The sequence below is a fragment of the Lepisosteus oculatus genome, chromosome 12, assembly GCF_040954835.1.
Source record: "Lepisosteus oculatus isolate fLepOcu1 chromosome 12, fLepOcu1.hap2, whole genome shotgun sequence".
NCBI classification, from domain to species: Eukaryota; Metazoa; Chordata; class Actinopteri; order Semionotiformes; family Lepisosteidae; genus Lepisosteus; species Lepisosteus oculatus.
Window position 1 is genome coordinate 16,935,323 of NC_090707.1, and position 23,181 is coordinate 16,958,503.

Genomic DNA, 23,181 nt, shown 5'->3' on the forward strand with positions numbered 1-23,181 from the left:
GTAACTATTTCAGATGACAAATTAACACAGAAGTACATCAAACTCCACAGAACAGAAGAAAGCTTCACCTAAAAGATAAATATACACCTACTTAATGAATGAAGCACAGTAAAAAATCTTTTAAACCTGCCTCTATGCAATTTTTTAAGATCGAAGGGAAAAATGGTAGTCTTATATAGCATTAGCGAGAGTGCATTCGAGCATTTTTTAATTTAATTTGAATTTTCAGTCAATAATGGAAGGCAAAAAAACAAATCTGCTGCCAAGTAATCTTGTATTTTTAAAAGCAATATTTCAGTTCCTCACCCTCAGTATTCTCTTAACACCATGTATGCAACACAGTTTTTTTTTACATGTAAGTATAAAATTAGACATATCCACCTTTACTGGAAAGTTTTGCTTGAAAAAAAAGCCCTTAAGAGAGTCTGCAAAGAGACTCCACGCTGCACAGTGCTTAATAAAGACTAAACATGTCAGTGTTTTCTTGCAGACTCAGGCAAACACAGCACGTTAAGATCCCATTAGTGATAAAAACAGATCTCTAATAGTACTCCCAAGTAACAACAAAGGATATTGGTGTCCTCCTTTAACCTAACAAAGTGAAAATTAGAAACTAGTAAGAGGCAGACTTATGTTACCTGAACCCCAAGACACTTGAAAACAAACAACCAGTTCCAAGAGCACTTTATTAGGACCATCTGTTCCTGTTTTACTGTGCACCCTTTCCAGTCATTTTCGCTCATTACAAACTAGGCTGTGGAAGGGGATTACATTACAATTTACAATGCACTGCTCCGTCTGTACCTCATGGTGGAAAAGGTTTCTACCGGCACCTCAGAAGAACAAAAGGGGCTCACAGGAGAACTATTCTTGTCACCCCAAACTGCTGCCATGATTTTACAGGGGAGCAACCCTTCTGAGTCGTATTTAGAATTAAATTACTTTCAAAGAACACAAGACTAATTCTGAAAGAAAAATGAAAGTAACAACACACCAGAGAAGACTGCTGTTTTTTTTTTTTGCACCTAACAAATGTTCAATTACAATCTTATGGCTTGAGAGTCAGTGAGCGTTTCTTGTTGCCGGAGAGAAAAAATACCCACTCTCCCATAGTTTGTAGCAGACATTTCTGATGTTTCTCTTTCCCACTGTTTCATTGTTCTATCAACTCTTAAACAAAACATGCTTTCTTACAGGAATAGCACAGAGCACAGGGAAGACACCTGCAACAGAGGTCACCTATTCTGCCTGAATGACTTGTTCTTGGACTTGGACTTTAAATCTCTTTTTATTCTGTAGCTCACCCTGAATAGTGGTGTCTGCAAATCAAGGAGAAAACAACTACTACCTTTGCCTAACATGAAACATGAGGATCATCTCGCGTAGACACATTAATGACAAATGTGTGGCAACATTTGCACCCTCTTTGCTATAAACAACATGAATGCCATTCCAATTTGTTTCACTTTGATTTATTACCAAGTACTCTCCCAAATTCAAAACACAGACGTCAGCGTTTTTTTTCCTTTTTGGATCATAGTTATTAGCAAGTCAAAATTCTATTATCGGTAAACACCTGTGGATCAATGGGCTCTCACGCACAATTTCCAAGTATGGACTTGTGTGTGGTATTCCACCTTCTCTTTGGTCTGGAAAACCAAACTTGGGCTGACAGCTGTTGGGCCTGACTGAGCTGACTGAAAGTAGTGGTCTTTGCAAATCTTTCCTCACCTTGAGTGCCAGTTTCAAGCCACACTGTACCAGCACCACCTTCAGGCCAGGCTGGGAGGAGACTACCGATTCAGCCACCCCTCCCCCCCACAGCCCGACCCCCAGATTTCACCATCTGAGCAGACAGGCCCAGCGCCTGGCACAGCTACACTGTCAGCTTCGCCTCGCAGGCTAATTGTAAGTCGGGTGAGGGGCTTACTTGGAACATGTCCAGTCCTCACATTCTGAACTTTTTAAAGCTGAAAGCCGCCCTCTTCCAATTTCCCTCAAAAATGTCATTTGAAAGGATGAAAATTGCTTGCTTGAAGCTCACTGGAAATGAAAAAGGAGAGCTTGCTACATTCAACTGAGGGCTCCTACAAAACCAAACACACTTGGCTCACCTTTTGCCAAGGAAAGACAGGTCACGTGACGGTTAATCATGGCGAAAATCTTTTCAAAGACAATAAACGCAACTATGAACCGACTGCTAATGTTCCTCTAAATGGATGGATATGATGGGAACTCTTCTGTTTTCCAAACGTTAGACTGACCCTCTGTGATGTTGCATGAACTGCTGCCACTGTTTGCTCTCTTAATGATGAACTCATCTGCTTCATACTCTCTAATACGAGCACTGCGGCACACAGAGAACTGGAGCCATGGCAAAGCAACCGAATAAAAAAGAAAACAGCAATCTCTTTTCGGCTCTTCAAGATGCCATTCTCTATCACGCAATGCTTCCCACTCATAAAGACATGACAAATACTTCCTCAATCATTTTTTACGAGCAGGGATGTGCAGGGGGTAGTCAATGGCTAGCTTGAGGGAAAATAGGAACAGCAGGCGGCAGAAACTGTGCAGAAAAAATGGCTATGTGGTAAATTCTCCTCTGGAACATCACTCGACTAGCCTGGCTTTGATCTCCTGACTGCAATTACACTAAAATCCAAACGAGCAAGGAGTCGCCTTTTCATTTTTTTTAATGTATTTACAACATATGCACACAAAAATGTTTCTTTACATGACCCCTGGATTACGAATACCTTTGCACTCTTGAACAAACAACAGCTTCCTTCTTACAAGAAAAACAGACGCTGATGTAGCGGACACGCAAATTCAGGAGCATTTCTGGTAGCCTAACAAGTCTTAATTTTTCTAGGAAAGCTGTACACCTTCAAGTGTTCAAGTAGTCTACCTTCAGCACTCATGCATTTTTGGTATAGCTATGCAGTGAAAACCAAAACTAAGAATATTGATTACTTAATAAAAATGCTTACAGTCTAAATACATTTCCACAAAATGATTAACTCACTTGTTTGTCATATTTCAAATTCCTTTTTGCTCCTTAAAGCTGAGATAGCAATTTGTCTGATGGCTTGCTTTGAATAAGCTATAACCATGTCATCATCACAACTGGTCTGTAGAAAAACTCAGGGAGCCTGGCGACAGCAAGATCGCAGACTGGCGTCTCAAGAGCAGACTGCCTACCATTAGGCTCTGAAAATAGCATTTATTGTGCAATTAGAGCCCGTGAGATCTACCTGTAATCATCTCTGTACAGGTGTGAGGAGCTTTTCGGACAAGGGAAGTGACTCATCAAATGTCAAATAAATAAACTTTGAATCCCGCCATGTGGCAGTGAGCCTCAGGAAAGCTCAGCATACAGTATGCGTTGTCAAAAAGTCAAAAGATTTATCACATTTGGGTTAGGCAAAAACAGAAAAAAATCCTTCCTGTCGTTGACAGATATTTTACAAGGCACGAATTCCTTGATTTATTAAGGTTAAACTAAAATGCGCAACCTACTGGAAGGAATCAGTCTGATATATTGTTAGACTCTGCTGTTCGCAAGAACACAAGCAAGGAACTGCAACATGTAGAACTATTTGGTCATATATTTTCTAGTCTTGACTTAAGTAAACAGACACACCCTGAGATTCAAACAGGGAGCTTGAGTCACAAAACGAGCACGACTGCCTGCGGAAAGCGGGCCAGGCGGGACCTGAGCACCCAGACAGAAATGCCGTGAAACGAGACATGGAAAAATTCCGAGGTTTCAGAAGGGGAGTAGAGGTGGGTCAATGACACAGCACTGGACAGTCCCATGCTGGCGATCAGCTAAGTGATTGCTCATGTTAAGAGAAGATGACCACTGTGTTTATGGGTGTCCTGGATGACCAAAGCAAGGTGATGTGAAGAGCAGGCAAACCCTGCTGAAAAACAGGAGAACAAGAGAAAGAGCTGATGAGAACACTTCAGACGTTATCTCCACAGCATGGGGTATAATGGAAAAGCAGTAAGACCAGACTCACAGGTCAGTTGTAATTAAAATTACAGCAGTCTTGTTAGCTGAAATTACAACTGCAGGGATATTTTGATTATACACAAATACAGCCAATTACAGCGTAATAAACACAACTACACTAAGAATGCAGTATTGACAAATGTAGAAGATAACACAACTATAATTGCAATTCAGACATCCTGACAGAGATTAGATCATGCATTTTTCTAACGATGTTCTAAAAAAGGTAAGTGTATAACTGGAGTAAAATTGATTATTATGATGAATTACATGTGTACCTTCACTTACACGTCAAGGTCCAACAACCTTAAAAAATAAATTGCACATTGCCCTATAAAAACCGTAAGTGGTCCTTTCCTGAGATCAAGCCTTTCCACACTGCACAATGTGGAACTCTGTCCGCAATCGGCAACCCAGGTGCTGTGACTCCTGCCCTTTGGAACACTTCCTGTACGGGGCTAGAACAGGAACTGTCACTGAGCAATTTGCATCCTGCAACAAACAGAATGGTGTGCCTGTCATGGAGCAGGGTGAGATCTAGGGCACTGGACTGTCTAAGGAGGTGGTTATCCAGTATTGACTTATGCTTGCCAACACCAGTGGCAACCTGCATAGATACAGAAGTGCTATTAATATCAGCTCACCCTGGCCAAACAATTCCCATACAGAAAAAGAGTGAGGGCATCCCAGGCCTGTCACGGTCAAGTCAAACACCGGACAGGAATCGAACTAACCTCTGGGAGATATTTTTGATCCATCCTTGCAAACATATCTAAGAACCTTTACAACACGTAATTTGCATTAGACAAGTGATTTCCAATACTAGCCCTGGAGGAACAGGCTATTTGATTTGTATTCCCAGCATATTCATCAATTTCCTTTCAGCACCAAAAGTGTATTTGAAATGGTATTTGAAACTGACATGAACCCTGTACCAATTTCTAAGTTTCAGAACAGCAATCATTCAGTCGTGGGGTCTGAAATCAAACCCACTGGACATTTGAAGAAAGAAAAATCAAACTGATCAGCAAGTAAAAGCAGCATAAGTGAGAATTAATGGCAACCAAATTGAGGAGAAGCTGTTTAAAGTTCTATGTGCTGAAACTGATGGAAGGTGTCCCCTTGCAGAATGGTATTTGAGACCCTTAGGGGTCTACACAGGCAAGCAGAACAATTAAGTCATTAATTAACTTGTGAGATTTAGAGCTTGTGTGGAATGACAAAGCAGGTACTGAGTTCCTCCCAGCACAGAGTTGGGAACCATTGCATTTGGCAAAAAAGACGCATTAATCCATATATACTGTACCAGTGTAATGCATTGCTCCACAATTGTTTTGGGGCCATTTTCTAATAAATCAAATGGTACTGGACAACAGAAGCCATTATTTATTAATATTATATGGACAGTACCGCAACATCTGAAAAAAGTAGACTGCCTTCAAATGGGGAAAACAACCTAAGCCTTAAGAGGGACAATTCTGGACAGCATGATATTCAATGAAATAATTCTTATGATTTATTAAAGATACCCACATGACATTAATTATTGCTTTGGCTTCTAGTCTATGAATGTTTATTTTTTAGTTTAAAGCTTTTTGACTCTTTGATATCATATGGAAATGAGAAATTTTTTAATGGTAAATTGAAACCATGTGCTTTTAAGTACTTAATGAACTACAGAGAGCAGTGGCCATGTACTTTCAGAGCGTTGTTTTGTGTCAGATCAGGTTAGGTTTTAATCCAAAGCATATCTTGCCTGATGGAACCTTACCTTCATTTGTATGTGAGTATCTAAGAAAAGGGAGAGCTCGCTGGCCACATTAGAATGGCATCAGCGCACACTGATCCCAAAGCTTGTTCACTTATGAGCTGGAAGTTATGGCAGTTCTTTCACAAAGACGCAGAAGTAATACTGATCTGAATTTCATCGAGGTAAACAGGCAGGCAAAAACATTTAAACTATACAATGGCTTTTCACACCACTTAAGTTTTAAGTGAAGGACCATCATTCAGGCTTTCTTCAACATACTTTCCAAAGTGACAAGACACCTGAACAAACAGAAATGTTATGTTTTTAAAGCCCAAATAAAACAGTTTCTCAGTGGTCTTTTTAAATAGTCTTGAAACAGGAATATGAACTCGCAGCCTTGTTCATCAGATAAAAACAACAACAACAACAACAAATTAACGTTTATTTTGCCAAACTTACCATTTGTTCTTCTTTCTAATGTAGTCTTTTTCAGACAGGTTGACGAGATAAATCATTGGCTTGGAAGTCAAAAACAAGTATTTGTTCAATACTTCAATCTGTGGCAGAAAAAAAACACAATTGAAACAATGACAGAAGGAACACAAGAGCTCAAAAATTTGTTCACAACTACACAGGAGATGAATTTAAAGAAAGAAAATGAAAAGATGACTGAATTCAAATCTAGGTTAGACGCAACAGGCAACATCTCCAAAGCTTGCTTGCATTCCGGACAGATGTCATTAGTCCCATAAAAATAAAATTAAATAAAAAGAATAAAAGAAACATGCACATTAAGTCACAATTTGCATAACAGACCTTTGTACTAAAAGAAGGAATCCAACATGCAGCACAGATTAAAAGATTCCAAGAAAAGGCATATTAATAAATCTGAGTGTACATCAAAGACCTACCTCCTTGTCGTTCCATTCGTGACAGTAACGGACATGTTTCTTTTCATCCTCTACCCAGTTCTTGATTTTGCACATTATGTCCTGTTCAGGATTAAAAAGGAATGAAAAAGAAGTCATTAAAGTAGATGAAAAAGAATATAAACCCAGCAGGATACTGGGTAATTATTTCCTAAATGCATGGCATCCTGATGCCAAAATGAACAATGCATGCTCATATTCAAACAGGAAAGGCTGAATTTTGACAAGGACAGGATGCACAAAGGATTTTTTTTTTTAAATTCCAAATCAGAAGCAAATGCCTTATAGAGCACTCGATTCGAAACGTTTATCATAAAAGGGAACGCACGATAAATCTTATTTTAACGCAAGAAGCAGAGTGGTTCGAGGCACGGAAATCTGTTAAACGTACACATTCACGGGGGAAAAGTTCGCGAGAGTGGCGGTTTATGTCCCCTTTTCGCACTCTGCTTTCCACAACGCCGATTTAGTGTGCGGTATACAAAAGGAAGGTACCAATTAATTTCAGCTTATCCAGCAGGAAAAAAAAATCAAGCTTTTCCTAACTGCATTTGCCACATTCATTACTTCAGCCATTGTGGGTTAAGACCACAGGCAAGATAACTCTGCTATTAAAGAAGCTGGAAGTGGAAATGGGTGGGAAAATGGGAGGGAGGGAGTTATAAAATTTGTAATAAAGAAATTGAGCCTATTATTGTTGATCCAGCCCCACAGAAATTAGCGGAACAAGTCAAAGCGCTTTTTTCCCCTTTAATATATTGCATTAATTTTTTTTGTCAACTTCACCACCTCCTTCACGCTCCCCTCCCCCCAATCACTCCACAATCGCACTCCCCTCAAAGGGGAAAAAAAAAAAAAACAGAGAAAGAAGAAGCCTGCCAAAGCCTCAATTACACAATGGCAAAAACCTCAAGCTGATGACCTCCAACCAGCTGCATTCACTTTCAGAACATCTTTCTCCACAGGAATTCTAAAGGCCTTTTAGTTAGTGAGCTAGTGTGCATTGAGCAGAAGCAACTGCAGGACGAGCCCAGTGCACTTTGTTTCTCTGGCCTTTCCTCACAGAAAGATTAATCATCTGTGAAATGGAAACAGCAAACGGCAAGTGACACAAACTGAACCCTTTCGAGGTTTTCCTCATCAGTTTCGCAGCCATGAAACTGCTAGCCGCATGTGTCGAGCCTCTCCTAACAGGCAGGTGTTAATAAAAGGCCCGCGGGTCCAAGGAGGTCAAACAGATTCTCTGGCAGAAAGAGACCGTTGAAGGGTCATCTATTTTTTTTTTGGTTAAGGACTGTCTAGGCACCTTCCATCAAATGAGAGACACGTAAAGCCACCATCTTTGTTAATTAACGTAGCTCCCCCCCCCAAAGAGATTGTGAAAATTAACTTTGCGTGAACAGAGAGCTCACAGCTCAGGGATAAACTTCCTTCCAGTATAAAATAGATTTAAAAAGAAAGCAATTTATTTAAAATAGAAATATATTTAAAAATAAAGACAATAGCTTTTAACTGCACATGGCTGCTCCAGAAAATGTTTTTAATAAAAAATATCTGAGAAAGCTAAGAACTGTCTTCAGAACAGCCTTAAAGAACATGAAGCAATATTTTTAAAATTTTTAACACCTTATTGAAAGGGTCAGAAAAAATCATGAACAACTCCTGGTTTAAGGTGTTAGCAAGCCAATTCACGTAAGAAAACTCTGCCTTTCCGGTAGGCCATTCTGAAAGGGGCTACAGAACAGCACATTTGACAATTTCATGTCCATACATTACGATCGTAACAAAGCCTCTTCAAAAATGTTTCATTTCAGTCAACCGGACATCTTAACATTTCAAGCTATAGTCAAGGCAAAGCAGGAAGGAGGAAAAAGTAAATATAGATAAAAGCAACTTCCAATCAAACTGAAAGCCATATTAACAACCCCTTTTATTTTCATTAAAATAAAACTCAGCTGAACATGTCAAATACCAAAATTGGTTTATTCTGAAATTCATTATTTCTCCCAAGCTCTGTGCAACCCTTGATAAGAACCATTCTTTAAACTCTAAAAAGGCTTCCCATAGATTTCACTTGGCACCGCATATACAACCTTTGACAAGTAATGTAGATCATTTTTATTCATTGCCTAAAATTGTCAGCAATTATGTGCGTCAGTAGCCACCTGCAAACACTGAATGGCTTCTCCAGCAGCCAGTGTGAAACCCGGTGTTGGAGGGGATTATACTGAGGGAACAGAGTTCTAATAGATCCAGCAGGTGAAATAGCCCAGCTTGTTAATTTAATGAGTGGCCAAAGCTTACATACAGCAGACCAACAATTGGGCACATAGTGAAAGCTGACAACTCCGTTTACCTCCCTCGCTGGATAATTCGCTGCTGAGACTGAATCAAATTCACCTTTAGCACTGATAGAGGAGCGTAAGCGATCTTGCGCAAAACACAGGTTGCCGAAACGCTCCCCCCCAAAAATAAAATGCCACATTTCTAAGACTCCCTCTGCAACTTAACAAAGAGACTGAAAGTAAAGCGAGGGGAGACGGCCTATGTCCACAAAGCCAAGAACAGGCAGTAAATTAGCTATGTTCAAGCTTCAGCCTAAGTCCTCATTCATAAAGTCCTTATCTTGAAGAGACCAAGGAAAAAGCACTTGTTCTGAAGTGAGATCCTACATATATTAAGCAATATAAATCTGCCTTTATTGTTTGTAATAAAAAACATGCAAAACTGTTAGCAAAGCAGCAGACCGAATGTGATTTTAGAATTTCGGAAGCATGCAGACAAGCTGGACAAACTGGATAAAAGAGCCTAAATAGAGCAGAGCTCCACCTAGTTAAGTGACCCATTCTTGGAAGGTTCTGGGTCAGCTCCATTCAGATCCAGTGGACACACACACCTGTTACAGGCAGATGCCAAAGCCAGGCTCTTTGCACACTGCCTGGGAGCTGTTTAAAAAAGCGCTTGATTATAATCAAGTTTTGAGAATGGAAAGCCCTAAGTACAGCTTCAGCATCCTCAGTCACTTTTGTTGTGAATGGAGATGAGCAGAACACACAGTCACGTAGCAAACAAAGCATGTTTTCAGCTTCTGCCTGTGGTAGCAGGGCAATCTGTGGACGCACCTAGGCATTAACCAAGAGCCTGACTTCAGTATCTGCTCATAACATATACATATACACGGTATAGAAATGTATTCCCAGGGACAGAAAAAGTAAAAGGACAAACACAGACCCATTGAACCAAAATTCCTATCTGCTTAGGACTGAATTGCACAACAAGCAACACAACAAAAAAAGAAACAAAATGGATGTAAATGCCCCTAGGAATTCCCATAAGATGCACATATAGAATCGATCAGCCACAGTTGTTGTCTTAAAATGTTCATTTTGAGACACTAAGTTAGTTAAAAGACGTAGTAAAATAACAGGGAAGAAGCTACAACAGTGTAATGCATTCTGTTGTATACTGCAACACTGAAATGCACCGTCAAAACAGATGCTAAACATTTCTACATTATCTTACATGAAGGATTCTAGGTTGTCGCTGTTTTGCATTAGTAAATTCACAGCAAGACGGAACCGTCAAGTGATTTGAGTATTACGCTAGATGAAAAGAAGCTTGCAGAAGCACTTTCATTAGCCCAGCACTGCGACCCTAGGTTAGCAGCTGAATAAGTAACTCACTATTAATGATTTCTACTGCAGCTGCCCTCTGACCCCTTATCACTTTCAATCTCTGAAAACAAAAGGGGGAAGACGGGGAGATTCAAAAATGAAAACTGCACATATGTTTGTACACCGAGCACCGCGAGATGATATGATTTCTACTGCAGCTCCAGGACTCGTGGGAGCTTGTACAGTGAGAGACGGCGGATTATGACTCACGTATTCCGGCTTCAGCTTCTTGTCTCCTCCCCTTACGGCCACTTTCTCCAGTTTGTCAATTATCGGTCCGATGAGCTCTTCGTCCTTTAGCCTCAGCTCCTCGTGAATGATTTCAATGTCCCGGACCGGATCGACGTTCCCTTCCACGTGGATGATGTCTTCGTCTTCAAACGCTCCTGTGACGAGCACAGTTGAGAATGAGCCATCTGGGCCCAAACTACTCAAACTCAAGAACTTAACGCCCCATCTCTATTCACCAGGAGAGCGCAAACCACATATTGCTTTATCTGCCCGAATGTTAACCAAAAGAATGCTTCTTAAAAGGCGGTAATTGTATAATACAGTCTTACGGTTTACAACTCACACCCGGATTCAACAAATTTAGATCTGGTTTTCAGGAAGTACAGTCACTTTTAGTGGTTCAAGAGAATAGCTTCACTTGCTGTCTCGCTACACAAACCTATTTAAAGCATAATAATTGCAACAGTACAGTAAATTCTACACATTTCGATATTCGTATATATATGAGATAAAAAGATAGAGATCGACTTTAACGAGTTACACAGCATTATCATAAATGCTGTGCTGTGATGCGAGACACCAGTAAACAAATAACACATATTGCAATTTCAACTGAAAGAAAAACAAGGACTATAGTCTTCATTAAAGTTGACTCTTAGTCAAGCCTGGAAAGATATGGAAAGCAAGTGTGTAATAGCTTCAGTCTTCTTAAAGAGCTAAATTCCTTGTTTTTAAACACACTTAACAACCTAGCGCATGAGTACACAACTCCAGTCCGTGAGACTGAGAATCCAGCAGGTTTTTTTCAAGTCTCTTGAAATCATCAAAATTGTTAAACTGGTTAAATGAATATGATGATCAGCTTACTCAGGTCATCACTGCTCTAGCACAAAAATCTCCACATTCTGAAAACAGGAAGGGCTTGAATTTCATTGTACTTCAGCATTAAACTCATTCATGAATGGAAAGTATCTCCCTTGAATTCAGACAAATAGCCGAGACGCCCTCGATAAAGAACATTACCAGAACATCCTAAGTGAAATGCAATTCTGAATTAATTATACAGCCACAATAAGCAATGCACATGTCAATGTGCTTGTCCCCAAGCAAGGGATGGAATATTTTGTTCACTGCTCAGAGTGCTCTATAGAAATCAGAAAGTACGGAAAACAAATGAAAATGTTTACAGAGGATATATCTTGAAGATGAGACATAACATGCAGTTTCCATGAAACACGAACTTCAAAAATGGGCTGAAATCAGTCCCTCCTCTCCAAATCAATCTGCTTTGTTGCTGTGGTCCTGATGGTGATTAGATAATGAACCACTTAGAGACACAATTTACACAGCGGCTAATTTTATCGCCCTGATTCCAGGGTATGGGTTTGAAGGCCATCCACGGAGCAGAAGAAGGTGCATTTGTCACATATGAGTGACAAGTATTCACACAAACCTAACAAAATTGTGCTGGCCCTTATTAGAAGCACATGCTATTATCACATATTCAAAGAGCAGTAAGGCCCATAATTTAAAACTGCCAACAGGAAACAACAGGGTAAAACAACCAGATATCACTTAAGTATGCTCTCTGACCCCCGCCCTTTCAGAACATGTGGCAAGATAATGCAACCTACCTTTACTGTTAATTTACCATAGGTAAAACATCACCTTATTTAAAACAGAGTGCTTTTTGACAGCTGAAGGTTAAATCAAGGTCAAGCCTATTTATAGCATTAAGGTTTAACATGCATCAGTGGAAGCTTTCTTAATGTTTTATTGTGATCAGCAGATAAGATTCTCACATTATTCAACACTATCAAAAGCAGTATGTTACCTAACAATTTTAAACAAGAACTGTGTTACATATATTCCATGAAAAATAAACTTTGAATTACTTATTCTGTTCCATCTACTGAGTGTTTAACACATGGCGCTCGAGTTGAAATTGACTGACTCAATCTATCATCAAAGATACCTATGCTTTTCTGGCAGTGTTGTCAAACTTCTCAATGACTGAAAAGATACCTGCAATGATGTGCATGTAGTACTGCAACAGTTATTTTTCTAGCATTTGATGTGCGCATGAAGCATGTGGGCATGTCTCGACAACCCCCTTACTTAAAATTTTTTAAAACGGAGCTAGAAGCAGCATGAGCCAAATCACTCCTGTTGTACAAGAGATCATTTCACCAATTAATCACAAGTGACACAAAACAAATTCATATTTTACTATGTATTTTTGACAATATGCATTAAAGTGCCAAACCCACTGGGTTCAACATACAGGTATTTCTCAATTTAATTGCTCTTGATGTACGCATTTCTGGTTTAACGAGCCTCAAAAATATACACCATTTCCTAATTCAGGACAGGTTAGCTCTCACTTTAACACACTTGGCAGCAGTAGACAACAGGCAACCTGACAGAGGTTTTGAGACAAGATACACTGAGCGTGCCCAGTTGTGCACCAGGATGAATAGCGTCATTCTGGTGACACACAAGCAGCTGTGAAATCTCTGACTCAGTGTTCTCCCAGCCACTGTTCATCTCCCGTTATCTCAGCCTCTTGGAAAATTTCCAGCAAATGTCTCCATCTTACAGGATATTTATTTTGCGGAAAAGCAAAAATAAAGACAACACCACCCTGAAGAAAGGTTACGGTGTGAAAGAAAATCTTGAAAATGAAAAGGAATTCAAAGAATTTGTAAATAAAACATTGTTCTTTAAAGTTATTGAAAAAAAGAAACATTGATATATTTCACCATGAAAGAGGTTTTGAAAACCTGAAGACTCACGTGGAAGTTTCTAGTGAAATAATGTCCAATGACACGCAAAATGTGGGGAACAATTAGTTCCGCTAACAAAAACAAAATACAATTCAGTGCCCCATAGCCACTGAATAGACATAGAGATTCTGTCTCACTGGATATTAAAAATGCCATAAAAAACATGAAGGAACTTACCTTAATGTGTTCTTAGGTTTAATGAGACTTTCATTAATAATACGAGATGCTTTATTTTTAGTGTTAAGGTGCGAGACGGCCAGAAAAATCCTTTGTTAATGTGAGTATGTTAAAAGAGGAACATACCCAATTATTTTCCAAAGGGGGGGGGTGCTTATGCAGAACATTGAATAAATAAAATGACTAAAAAACAATTATCAATTAATAATTAGCTAATGCCATCAGAAAAGATTTTTTAATAATAACTGCAAGCCTTTATATTAAATGGCATTTAAAGCTTGGACTGAGACTAAAAGACAGTTGTGCAGTTCCAATGCATGTATGGACACTATTACATTTCCTAACAACACTTACAAGTCTTCCCTTCATGTTTTATAAGAAACTGCTAAACAAACATTTAGTTAAAAATTACTTTGGGTCAACTACATAGGAATTTTATGCGCATAAGCGCATGTAATTGTTTTTATTGACGGCTTCAAATCTTTGACTGGGAGTGGATCCTAGAATGCACCCCCTCAATTACATTCATTGTAATGGGGAATTAGATTATTAACCTAGAGGTGTTTGAATTATAGCTAATTGTTCAGGAAAAACACCCCAATCAAGAACAACCTGTATTTATTGCAATAATATAAGTTATACCAATGTGTCACCTTATACATCTCTGAAAAATACATTGAAGGAATGTTCATCAATAAACCGTTTTAATACTTCTGTACGACTTTGCAATTTAAAGCCAGTATACCTAATTATACAAACGTCTCAGTGTGTTACTGGGGGTTTACAGCTTGGCTTTCAGATGTCCCAGGGACAGCTCCTCTGCCCGGGCCTGGTTAATTTAATTTCCACGTTCCCTGCAGTTCGGAGGAATCTCCCTCTGTGGCTGTTGTGAAGGTATTGCCTTGGAGAGATAATCAGAGTGGGTTACAGCCTTCCAGTCAGAGGAAGATGATCCCTGCTCTCCTGCTTGGTCCCTAGCAGTCCCTGTTCTACTCCACCCCAGCGCTATGGAGACAACAGATGCATTATAACACCCCCTGTCCAGAGAAGGTAACACGCTCACACATCACAGACTCCTGGCCCCTCTCAGGCACAGTGATGAGCCCAGGTCGATCAAACCTGCCTGCTTGTATTAGGAGCAGGAAATAAGATTCCCACTGTCAGTCCTCCTTAGGATATAATAATATTCTTCAAAAACAACAGCACATTATATCACTCACATTCTTTAGAGAATAACAAAACTGTTACTAATTATTATTATTGCAACTATTAATACTACTGGTGCTATTACCCCTTTTCTTTCCTGAGGAAACAAGATTATCATATTGTTATGATTGTTATGTTATTGTTATGCAATTGAACCAGAACTGCCACCAAACTAAACAATTATACTTTGATTTTGAAACAGTATGACTTATTAAATACCATATTGCCAATAAGATTATAGTGTTATACAAAATACAAAATTATCGTTACTAAAAAGTTGCAATAATGGGCACATTATCCATTCAACTCGACAGAACCACTACACTTGGGTGTAAGCTGTTATCAAGCAATTCTTCCTCCTGGTGAAATGAAGTTATCCAATTACTCTTTGACTAATCAGGCTGTTTTGGCTTTTCTTCTTTTCCAGAGGTGCTTAACAGTATAAACAGTTCACTTACAAGAAATGGAAAGGGGCTAATCAGTGGAATTATTGTTTTGCTGCTCCAATTTACAGACTGAGATTTATGCACTGATTGGAATGAAAATTTGCTATTGTATGTTGTGTTCGCGTTCAAACTATTAGCTCCTAGAATAATCTCCTGCGTGAATCTTTCTAACAATTTTTAAACAACCAAAATCTTAACAAAAACAGAATGCATGAAGAAGAAACTTTTTTTATATCATGAGCTAATGCATGCGTTTAAATTTAATGGGAAAGGTGGCGGTGACAATGAGAAACGGGAAGATACTTAAAGGATGTTTAAAAGAGGCATTTTATCAAGAGAGAACTGTTTACATTTGTTTACGCACAGATGTATTTAAAACTAAAACTTTCACACAAACTTAAGAAAATCTCACACAAAGAAGAAACACCGGACAAGGACAGTTGCAAAAAGGATTAAATGGAACTTAATTCTTTTCATACTAAAAAAGTATATACTGTAGTTAACATGTATAACAAAGAAAAACTGGCTAGGATTTCAGATTTAACTTAAATACTTGTACAGTATATTAGCAATAAGCTTTGCCAATGTAGCTCAGGGCAAAGGAATAATCATCTGAACTGACCAAGTTTCCACCCCTTTACCAATTAATGCACAAAATCTGAGTGGAAATAAAAAAACAAAGTGTGTGTCTTCTTCTTGTCCTTGCCATATTTGGTTTAGAGCAGCTGATCATCAACTATTCAGTGACAGAGTCTATTTTCTGGGTTCAACATTCCAAAGTAATTTGCTTTAATTTCACCCAATTTAACCCATACTTCACACCAGCTCCATTCAGCCTTAATAGCAGTGCTCTATGCAAGAGAAAAAAAAAAGGGAAGAAAATCTCCACAATTAGACCTTGCGACTGCATCCAGTTAGGCTTCTGTGAAGACGGCACTCACAAGACTGCGGCGCCACACAAAGCCACAAGGAAGACTGTAAAAAAAAAAAAACCACTGGCTCCAGAAGTCAAGTCTATCGTAGCGTTTAACATTTTACCACTTAATTTCGGTTTCTGTATGTTTTGCAAAGCCCATTAGCAGGTGTGCCTTTATTGACTGAACAAAGACCTTCATCTTCAAAAGGATCTCGAGCTCCTTGTCTGTGAGGCCCTAGACTTGCACTGAGCAGCCCACTTGCCAAAGTCTCACAAGGAGGGATCCATACATCTGCACACACTTTATGTTTACATTAATATGAATGAGACTATAATGCCTGCGCAAGTTACCGAAACACAAAGCAGGGTATTTACTTTGAATTCCCCTTCCTTTCTGTCTTGTTGACGGTTAACAAAACGAGCGCTCCCTCCCATGCCATCTTCAACAAATTCAATTTCCCCAGGTATTTATATGGTGTGACACACTGCTTGAAATGTGAGAGAATTTACAAAATCATTTGTGCCAAGGCTTCTCTGAAAGAATATACATGTCAGGGAAGGTCTAGCGTGTCTAGAAGTTCTAGACGATGGATGCAACTTGAAGATCTTCATTACGGTTTTCAATGCACAGTAAACAAAAGAGATTGGTAGGGTGACTGACATTCTGGGGACGCAGCCCACACTAGGAATGGTCTACACCAGTCTGCACCAGCTGACACAAGCAGGGGCTTATCTTTTTTTGTAAATTAAATAGAATGGGAGAATAGGATTGCCCCCAGATCTGACACTAGCCCATCACAGGGTGTACTCCAGCAGTGCAAGTCCACATTTTTAGAGCAATAAGCAAGCACCTCGAGCATACAACAGTGACAGCAAGGACCCAAACGCCCTGACCACAATTCTATACCACCCCCAATACTGAGGGCAAAATATATCACCTTTTATACATAAATATAACAGCATGACCATGGACAGGCTGAGAACAGGTTGCCCTAGAAATATTCCCGGGCCTTGTCGGGAAAGGAGAGCAGTTCTTTCGATGACGTTGGTGATATTCTAAACCACTCCAAGTCCTAAGAAGCATGTGATCTATCCGCAACAAAAGGCACCATTTCACAAGACTAAAAATATCAGTGCTTTAAGAGTGTTGTTTGTTCTATACTGTTACGTAAACTTAAGTATTGAACATATAACTTCAGAAACAAAATCAAACATAGCACTTATCACATCATTTCTTTTGTTATGGTTTTCTTAAAAACAACTCACAGTCCTCGGTACCTACAAAAGTCTAGACATTTTTTAGAACAACTTTCTTTCATTAACTGAGCTATAGACATAAAATTTGAAAACATGTTAAGGGTAATCGAAAAAGGTTCTGATTTCTTATGCACATACTTGTGTTAATGGGGCTCTATACATATGAATATTTCCTATCCTTGTGAACATTGGCTTACTAAATCGAACAGCTCAAAGTGCTCAAGCAACATACTTGAAACATACAGAGTGCACATGAAGATCCACTGCTACATTTGTTTTGTGTAGATGATCGACAAACTTCTAGAGAGTCTCACTTGTAGCTGTTTGGCACACTCTCCCAACCTTAACTATTTTATAAGAACATACTGGGTAGAACAAAGCTCATCAGCATACTGACAGTTCAATTCTTTATCAGTTATGACAGCTTTCCAGGATTGTGAACTACAGTGGGTCGAGTTCATATACGCAGCAAATAAACTACAAAAGCACAGGACTGCTGTGGGAAATTTCAACACTGCTTTAGGCCTCTATCGTTCAGCTGACCACAATGCTCAGCATGTGTACGTGCACAAAGTTGTAAAGTAAGGGGTTCCCCTCCAGCCTTTTAATTGGAATGTTCACTTAATATTTCTACATTTCTCCAAACAGTGTAAAGCACAATGACCAGTTTGTATCTTTTCAGATTTTTGTAAGCATACTTCTTTTTTTGCTATTTAGTTTCAGTTTAATGGACTGTTTAGTTTTTTAATTAATTTATCAACACACTATTTTAAAACTATCTGTTGTAGAACTAGAAACATTTCTCCCTCTTTAATGCCAAGCACAGTTTCCAGCTTTGAGTAATGTCCAGCGCTTGGCCCTCAACATTATAAATCAAAGGGCTCCTGCTCTCTGTTTCTCTTCATGTCTGTAATTTGCAGGGATCAGAGCTTTACACAAGACCCAGTAACAACTGTTTGAGAGACAGCAGAAGCTGGTTTTAAAGTTGAGAAATAAAATGCTTTCAAATCTGCTGTCCGTTTGAAGTGCAAGAGTCACTTACCATATAATGAGTACAGACCACACAAACATTCCATATCAATATTGATCATGCTTAAACTGGTTGCAGTAATATTCAAGTTTCAGAGGACATGTCACTGATATAATTGTCAAATTATAGTGCTGGCTAGCTTTTAACTTCCTTTACGTGTACTCACATGTAAGCTTACGAAACAGCACTTGTAACACATTTACAATACATTCCTCTCCCAGATTTTAAGATGCATCACACAAGCGACCAGCAGCAATTTTTCTGGTAATCAATATAAAGGCTAGCCTAGTTAAACGAGTTTATCTCTAAGGAAAGTCAGATTAACCCAGATAAAGAAACAAAAGCCAAAAATGCAGACAAACAGGTCCTAAATCTAAACAGAGCTCTTCCTGTCAAAAAATGCACTAGTTCATTCTCATCCAGGACCCCATCACTGTAAGCAGAAACTAAGTTGACTGTAAAGGTCCACTTCAGAGCCATTGAGGTGCCAAACCCAGACACGAATAACATTTAACATTTATAGGGAGTATAAGGAACATTTTAAGTTTGTTTTATTGATAAGCTCAGCAGTAAAGTTATTACAGGAACATTATACACACATATTGAGAAGTAATGAAGCAATGAAACTCAAATGCTATCTTATCCATAGTCACAAATTCCTACAGCAGGCAGCATTTATTAATATTTCTTTAGATACAAACACAAAAAAGGTACAGTCAATTAATCTCGGAGTGCAGAGACCCTTTCACTTTTACTCAAGCTTTATGTGTGAAGAATTAATGTACTAGGGTAGCTTAAAATTTCATTAATCTTTGGCAAAAAAATGAAGGTGTTCATTTCCTTTTCATTTTCTTTTCACTGTATTTTTACAAGAGCGGGGCTGAGAAGGGTATGATTGAAAGAAGCTATCTTATGCACATCACTGTTGTCCCACATCATTCGGAGAACAAACCTTTTTAGATCTTTAACTACCATAGGAGTGCTGATTGCACAGGCACCAGCAATTTCCTAACCAATGGCCACCTGAACAATGATGTGTTCAGCTTTCAGCCCCTCAAGCCTTTCAAAGGTGAATCATTTCACAGTTTGGAACTGGATCTCCATAGCAACTTCTCTTTGAGGGGTTTAGAATCACCATCCAGTAATTCTATGATCATCAAGCTCAGCCATTCCCAATGGTTCTTTTCACAGCAGATGGGAAAGGAAGCCTTGAAATTTTACAGTCTATTTCAGGCAATTCATCTGGCAGCCTATTAGAATTCAAAATATTTCGACCTTCAATCACGAAGCATGTTATCTGAAGCTGCGGTGATCTCAAGTCAAGACAAGCAGACATTTTAGTCTAATCATCCATGATGAGAAGAGACTGACAAAAACTCTTAATTCAACCAGCATCAAAATGCTTATTTTAACTGCATGAAAGTCTTTCAACAGGCAATGAAAACACACCATGTATGATTTTTATCCGAATTTCCTTCCTAAGGCAAATATAATCTAAAACACTGGAGAACAGCTCAGCGCCTTGTAATAATCTTATTAGTTATTTAAAGAAAGGAAAAATCTGCACAAGCTCCATGACTCCCATTTTAACAGTACTGCTTCCAGTAATTACTACAGTTTTAAAGCAACAGATGCAAAGCCGGCATTCGATACACGTCTGCTTTGGTTAATAAAAATCATAATAAACCACAAGTTAACATCACAATGCCACTAGCAGAACTCTGCTCTGTTCAGTATGATTAATTGCAGTCTTCTGCTTTCTCCTTACAGATTTCTTTCTGTAACCGTAGATTGGACACATTCTTATACAGCAGTACCCTTTAAGTATCATTAAAAACAGCCCAGTCCTTTTAGTGGTTAACTACATTTATAGTGCAGTGATTCGTCTATTCGGTTATGCAGTCATCCAAAGTTGATTAGCAGTCAGTGAGACAAAGCTGTAACTCCCCAAGAAAACCCTAAATTAGACATCATACACTGCGCTTGACAACTCTGAACCACACCATATTATTTTGTATTAATAACAGTACACTGTATTAAGTTGTTAACCTATGTAGCAAATGTTTGTCTTCATGGCTTGCCTCCTCCATTAACAGAATACAGCAGCTGGCCAAGTAGTTTATAAGATCTAGAAGACCGAACAATCTGTCTGGTGGTGCAATTCTCCCAAATACCAGGCTTAAGTGCAATCATTCTGGTTACGTTTCTGGCCAGAATACCATGAAGGAAGCTGATGCTGGAGACACTACCACTACTGCAAAGTTTAAATGTTTTCTGGAAAATTCAAGCAATGCTTAAGCATTCCTTCAGGGCCTGGAAATCTGCAATCATAAGGGTGAGAGGACACAGAACCCACCGCCACCGACAACAACAAAAATATTTGTTCATATGCAGTGAATTCACACCTTCTGGTACTTGAGGTTTGTCTCTACTGGAATCAATTTACAGATGCCAAAGGATCTTTTCTCCTGCTTAAGGCACAAAGCATAAAGCTGTTTCCACATGTGTTTATAGTAAATAAGTAGATTAGATTTTTTTATACATTATTTAATCGGTTTTTTAAGGAAGTAATGAAACCCTAGAGATCAGCATTATTTAAAAGCAAAATAAGTTTAAGATTATTATTGCTCCCACAGAAAAACAAGTCTAGAAATATATACCGTACTGTATGAGAAGTTACAAAGACTTCAGAATGTACACGTTCAGATTTGCAGTGGTTGTCATCATGTCAAACACGAATTACAACAATTGCTCTTAAAATCAAACGTATCTGGATAATGTACATGTAATGCTAAAAATGAGACTGTTCTTTTAGAACATCTTACCAGGCATCTCATGAAAAAATATCAGTATCTCACAAATCTGGACAATGTTACTGATAGAAAAACAAACTGGTGTTTGTGGTTTTGAAGAACAGTTAGGGCACTCATATTGCAGAATAAATTGATGGTCTAACAAAACGTTTTGAGTGCTTAAACACAGAACAAAGTCATAGGGAAGACAGAACTTCAGCACAAGATGGGGCTTTTTTCCACATGAACAGGAGCAGCTCAGAACACACGGCCTCCAGTTTTACTAAATGAATATCAAAGACACATCAGCTAATTAAACTGGACTTAATACACAAACCAGCATTCAATCTTTAAAGAGTCAGTTTAACCTCTAAAAATGAAAAATCCTGAAGCACAAAGAGAAATTTTCCAAAACTACATTTTCCATTCCTTCTGGAAATTCTGGCATTAACAGTCACAACCGTTCTACTACGACTAGTATCAAACAATTTTCACATCAAAGCAATAAAACTATGCAAATACAACCACAGTATTTAACTAAGGAAAAGGACAGGATTTGAGATACTACACAGCAAATGAAAAAGTCATGGGTAAGCATTAACTGTATGCGTTCAATTTCTGCATGCATTTGATTGCTAAAATAAAACCACCAGGAACGGAGCCAGGGAGACCAACAAAAACTGGGGTAGCTCATCCATCCCCTGCAGAGAAAGGAGAAGAGTGTTCCCTAGCAAAGCCACTAACTTCCCCGACTGTTTTCAGTCAATGGCCCCCTGGAACATTTGTGCTGGAAACTATTCCTTCTGTGATCACTTCTTTTTAGCAAGGTATTTAAGGAATCATTTTTCAGGATGCCATAATACTCCTAAATAGCTTTTGGAAGCTTTAGTTGTAAGTAAATCCATTATTTACATAAGCTTTTCAAAGCCATTAGGGTTAATGTCATGTATGGCCATATACTACTGACATGATTGAGCAAGTGGTTATACTTTAAAAGACTTACTCAAAGCAGAAAATCCAGTTTTATCACTGTTGGCTTCAGTGAATAGTTTGTGAAGGCATGCAACTGAAATTCTGTACGTGTAGGTACACTTTACTGCAACTAAAGCCAGGAATTCTGAGTTAGCCCTGTAAATTCAACTTTTAAAGAAAAATAATCATATCGCCTTTATTACTTTAATAAAAGCAGGAAAAATTTGAAAATGAAAACTAGACATGATCGTTTAGTATAGTTTTGTATCAACAGTGAATCTGAAAATAGTCCATTTTGAAATCTGTTGGTTGTTGGAAAACATCTAGCCACGTTAGGCCATTACAATAACTGTGTAAAATTCAATAAAAAGAGAGAATGTTAAATATAAAGAGGAAAATATGGGTTAACGCCGATGATAGAATAGGAAACAAAAACTACTTATTTTGACTTAAGAGCCCGAGGAATGTCTATTACTCTCAAGTCCTTAGTCTTTAATTATGACCTTACAGGATTTATCATAGCAGTTCACAGTGTGATGTTAAGGTTCAAAAACTTAGACTACAAACAGGAACTGTAATTATACTGAAGATTTTGTACTATGACACTAAATATGGGTATCAAATTCCACAACATGGCTGGGGCAGAGAGTTTGCGACAAAGCCCACTGCCTTAGGAGAAACAATGCAAGAACTTGTGGAATTTGAGCCTTGGGTTTGCTGGACTTCCTTTTGGGGATCAACAGGGAAAGACCACACTACATTAAAAAAGATTACACTAAAAGCTGTTAAAAGACACTACATTAAAGAAGCAGACATTTTTGAGCAATTAAGTGTTTACAAAACCTTGCACGCACAGTGATCATGGAGGCACAAACAGCATAGTCATGCAGATGTGAACAGATGTGTATGATTGAATCTGTGTTATTCTCAGACTTCAAACAAAAGACTAACCCTTAATCTGAAAATAGGACAAAAAAGAGCTACCATGACAAACAGC

General features: G+C 38.6%; 1 protein-coding gene across 4 annotated transcripts in view; it reads right to left on the reverse strand.

Annotated features, from left to right (window-relative positions):
• The window catches only part of ola1 (Obg-like ATPase 1), a 60,777-nt gene that overhangs the window by 14,193 nt on the left and 23,403 nt on the right, over positions 1–23,181 (reverse strand). For all 4 annotated transcript variants that reach the window (XM_015358964.2, XM_015358963.2, XM_006636503.3 and 1 more), the window contains exons 5-7: positions 10,582–10,757; positions 6,680–6,760; positions 6,228–6,325 (exon numbers count right to left, since the gene is read on the reverse strand). In XM_015358964.2, coding sequence (XP_015214450.1) covers positions 6,228–6,325; positions 6,680–6,760; positions 10,582–10,757 — 355 coding nt within the window. The remainder of the gene's footprint in view (positions 1–6,227; positions 6,326–6,679; positions 6,761–10,581; positions 10,758–23,181) is intronic.